General features: G+C 36.9%; 1 protein-coding gene across 2 annotated transcripts in view; it reads left to right on the top strand.

Moving 5' to 3' along the window:
* Positions 1-1,276: 1,276 nt before the first annotated feature.
* LOC122063701 (inositol oxygenase 1-like) overlaps positions 1,277-4,572 on the top strand; it is an 11,382-nt gene continuing 8,086 nt past the window's right edge. Inside the window, exon 1 of one of the 2 annotated variants that reach the window (XM_042627396.1) lies at positions 1,277-2,116. In XM_042627396.1, the coding sequence (XP_042483330.1) occupies positions 1,780-2,116 (337 nt within the window). In that variant the 5' untranslated portion in view covers positions 1,277-1,779. The remainder of the gene's footprint in view (positions 2,117-4,572) is intronic. The other variant, XM_042627395.1, reaches the window with a different exon arrangement.

Below are 4,572 nucleotides of genomic sequence, written 5' to 3'. Positions count from 1 at the left end.
AGAGAGAAGGAGGACAAGAGACAGAGAAGAACATAGCACAGATGTTCCTTAAACTTCAAGAATTTTCTTTTCTTTGAAGTTTGAAGTTCATATTTTTTCCATTATTCGAGAGTGAAGATGGAGGAAATCATGGTGGAGTACGAGATTACAGGTTGTGGCTTTTTGTAGGCTCTTGAGAAGCAGCCCTACTTTTCTGTTTCATAGGGTTTCGTTTGTTCAGATTTCCCATTTTCTCTCCTCTCATCTATTTTGTTACAGCTTCTTTTGTCTGAGAATGGGTAGTCGGAAGTTGATTGTCGGAAATTTGAAACCGGCAAAAAAGAGTAGTGGTGTCAGAACTAAACAGTTCACATAGAAAGGGAATGGAAACAGAAACAGGAACGGGAATGAAAATGGGGATATCCTCACTGCTCTTTTCGATCACAAACACTTATCTCTAACTTGCCTTCACTGCTCTTCTTATTCCATCCACCGTTCCAATATTTGCTCTCTTCTTGAGAAAATTCCTTCGCCGCTGCTATCAACTGGGAACCTTTTTTTTGGTGTGGTCGAAATCAACTGTGAACAGAAATGGAGAAGAGAAGGGAGCAGACCGGCAGAAGCTCAATAGCCTTAGATGGAGGGAGAAGACAACCGCTTCAACCGACGCTAGATCGGGTTGAGTATTTGCAGATCCAAAACCATATGTGATGTCGTCAGCTTTTTCTCTCATAATCTTCGCCATCCACGTCAACATAGGGACACATGTTGTCAGATTAAGGGTAATTGCACTTAATTGCGCCTCGAGGCTGTGTTTGGTAACCAAGAGGGGAAGAGAAGAGAATACATATTTGGTATTTTTTTTTTTTGTTTGTGAAAAAATTTTCTTTGTACTTGACATGCCTTTACCTAAAGAAGATTCTTATTTTTAAATTCAAAATTTTTTTTGAGAATTATGAAGTTTTCTTTTATTCCTCCAAAAATTTTCTTGTAAAAAACACAAGAAAACTTGAAAAAATATGAAAAAATAATAAAATAAAAAATAATGATTACATAATGATTTCCTATGTGTCTATCTCTCTCTTAAAATTCAAAATTTTTTGAATTTTTTTTTTCTTTTTTTTTTCTTCTCTTAGTACCAAACATACATAATCTTTTTATTTTCTTACCATATCATTGTATTTCTTTCTTTTTTCTAGATTCTTTTTCTTTCTTTTCTTTTCTTCTCTACTCTTGACTACCAAACATAGCCTGAGGGAATTGAAAAGGATCACGATCCTGTGCTGCCCTTCTTCATGGCCACTTCACGGTTTGACTATGTTACCCTGCCATTTTGATGTTACCATGTCAACAGCCCAACTATCTGGCATAGCACGTGGCATCCGTCAAGTCATCAAACTCCACTATAATATCAAATCTCAAAAGCCATATCAACTTTGATAATACATCCAATGCCATTATTGTCCTTGTTTTGCTCATACACGCCTTTGTTGCTTCTAAGACCTTTATATGTAATTATGTATCTTGACACCTTGAACACTTGAACAAACAAACTACTGCCACTGTCAGATAACATTTTACACATGTGACCTGTGGAGCCCCACCGGACCAAACCAGGCTCATCAGACATGTTGCATGACGACTCCCATTGCATAGTTCTCAGCACTGCTATGTGACCAATACAATTTTCACTGTCGGCCCAACCTTGTGCATCAACCTGGAAGCTCCACTACCATTCCCTGGAGCTTAGAGCTTCTGTTCTTCTCTTCCTTCTGGCAAGTCTCTTCCTCTCTGACAGAAATGGTCTACGGGTCTGTGTCCATCTTGTCTTCTGCGTTCTCATTTCACAATAATTCTACTACCAAGCAATGTACTTCAGCTAGCTATACAAGGATTAGATCCTTGAAGGTCTTGAGGAGTGATCCTAGGACTTCTTTAACTTTAGGTCCCAGAGCTTTTGGCATTAGAGCATTCTCGAAACAAGCAATTGACGGTGGTGCCAGGGAGAAGTTTCTGGAGAACAGTTCGATTGCTGATTTCATGAGATTCAGAAATCTGGTCAAGAAAGCAATGGCCACTTTCGGACAGCTGTTACAGAAAGAAGTTCCCATGGTCTCTGCTTCAGCCTTTCCTCCAGGTGTAACTTCTGTTCTCTCTCTCTGGTTTTTTTGTTAGGTGTCTGTTGTTTTTGTTTCTTCGTTTGGTTTTCGGTTTTAAACTTTTGAGGAAGTTTTTTTTTTGCGCCTATGCATCTCGTGAACCTCATCGGATCTTGCACATTTTTGTTCACAAAAAATATTTTCTCTAAACTTTAATTGCTTATGAGGGATCGAAATTTAACTGCTGTCCGGTATCTACAATTCCTGTGGTAGTCAAAGAAATGGAATCCAAAAAGTTATTTTAGAAAATATTATAACCTAAGAGGTATTTGTGAACCTTAGGGAAAAGTGAATTATTCCATTTCTCTGGCTGCTAGCAAGGGGTTGTAGCTATTACTTGATGGCTGCAACCCGGGTGGCAGCCAAATTTTTTCCGTTTATGATATCTGTGGTTTTTTTTGTTGGGTGAAATTATGATATCGATGGTTATGACTAAAAGAAAAGAGAAGCTTGTGTTCCCATGCTTAGACATGTTGGAAAATGGAGGCAGCGGCAAAGACATCTTTTCACAATCTATCCGATATTCAACATTTCTATTTTTTTTTTTTTTAATAAATTTTATTACAGTTTTACTCTTGAACCATATATGTGGACTCGAATTGAAAAGAAAAAGATAAGGGATCGGTTGAAACTAGATTAGGTCCTCCTATGAGAACTTGGTCTTGGATTCTCGTATATCCCTTTGCCAATACATGTAATCCACTAAAAATTACTATCAGGATTACCTACACCACAATGCTTTTACCACTCTCTTTGTCTTCCGACTTAAATGCCTATGTCTCTCCTGGACTTAAAATGTCGTATATTATTTCTTTTTAAAGATAAAAAAAACTATTTTCTATTTTTTATTCAAATTAATTATGTCTTATTTTAATTAATTGATTCCAACGATACTTATACAAAACGCTCTATCTCTTTTAATATCGATCCAATACATCATAAATATTGATCGTATATCTAATACCGATCAATTGGATCGGTACTAAAACTCTAAGTTCAAAATACCCTTTTGATAACTCTATAGGTGGAGGAATCTCGTTTTCTTTTTAACCACGGTGTTCCATTCATCATTGGCTTCATATGAATAGGAGAGGATATCATAAGGGTATTTTGGACTTGTACTAAAACCCTATAGGGATTTGTGAATACTATGATGGTGGGTGAACTGACCTCTATGGATGAGTAAAAAAATATATATTTTTTTTTATTTGATTGCTTTTATATTGGTATAGTAGAGACCAGTTTTAAGTGAGTTTTAAAATATAAAAAATATTAATGAAAATTGAGAGAGAGAGAGAGAGAGAGAGAGAGAGAGAGAGAGAGAGAGAGAATGAACTTATGAAAAAAAAAAGGAAAGAGATAATGGGGTGGCAAAAAGTACCGGTTAATTTTTATTGATTTCGGATTACTATCCGCTATTTTGTAGGATTAAAATCAAGCTATTTTTTTTTTTTTGGAAAAAATAAAGCTATTTTGTAGGACTAATAACAAACGAACGTTAAATCATAATTAAAATAAAACAAAAAATTGATAAACAGTGCGGAGAGAGAGAGTGTGAAAAAAGAGAATTGGTAAAAAAAAGAAGGAAAAGGTATGTTGATAGTTAAAAAATTAGGAGAGATAATAAGTGGGTTATACATGTCCACCTCTTAATTGTATTGTATGGGAATTGACATCCAAGTTCTAGTACGAAGACTTGATCCTCGAAGATCAAGGTCGATAGCATTTTGATTGCGACCGTTCCATTCCGTTTTACAAACCATGATTCCAATCCGATTTAACAATTTTGGATCCGAATTGATAGCATTAATTTTTCCTCTTAAGGTGGGGTGTGCACTTGTTTTCTGAAAGCTCCATTGTAATTAGTCTGGCCTATGGATTTAAGAATCGGGATCAGATTAGCTAGATCGATCGGTCGAGTAACCGATCGAGATTCTATGTTTTAAATCCTTGGTCCAGCAGAATCGTGGGTTTCTCTGCTTGTTTCCTTGATCAAATGAGTCAAGCATTTGATCGGTTTATGATCGACTAGACACGAACGACTCCAATTCCCCGTATTTTTTGAAACGTTGGCTGTTTCTTCTGACTGCAGCTTCAAAAATTAATGAATCAGATTGAGAATTGGCTGGGATCGATCTAATTTCCACCGATCTGGATCAGATTCTTCCATCTAAGATTCAGTTGAATAGGTGGGTCTTCAGATCAAATGACCGATTCTGAACCGTCACTGATTCCCGTTTTAAAACCGATTCTAAGCCGTCTCGGACTCCTGTTTTAAAACCCTGCTTCTAACACTCATGCAATTGTAGGTGCCCAGCTCGAAAGGACGGCCGACCAAACGTCTCGGTTGGGCCGTACCGACCTTTGTGTTTTTTCTTAAAATATTCCTACGGTTCATATCCACCGGTTGATATGTTCGCTTACCTTTCATGGC

This window comes from Macadamia integrifolia, unplaced genomic scaffold (assembly GCF_013358625.1).
Source record: "Macadamia integrifolia cultivar HAES 741 unplaced genomic scaffold, SCU_Mint_v3 scaffold1427, whole genome shotgun sequence".
NCBI lineage: Eukaryota > Viridiplantae > Streptophyta > Magnoliopsida > Proteales > Proteaceae > Macadamia > Macadamia integrifolia.
Note: the sequence above shows the minus strand (reverse complement) of the source record. Positions and strands in the feature narration are given on the sequence as shown.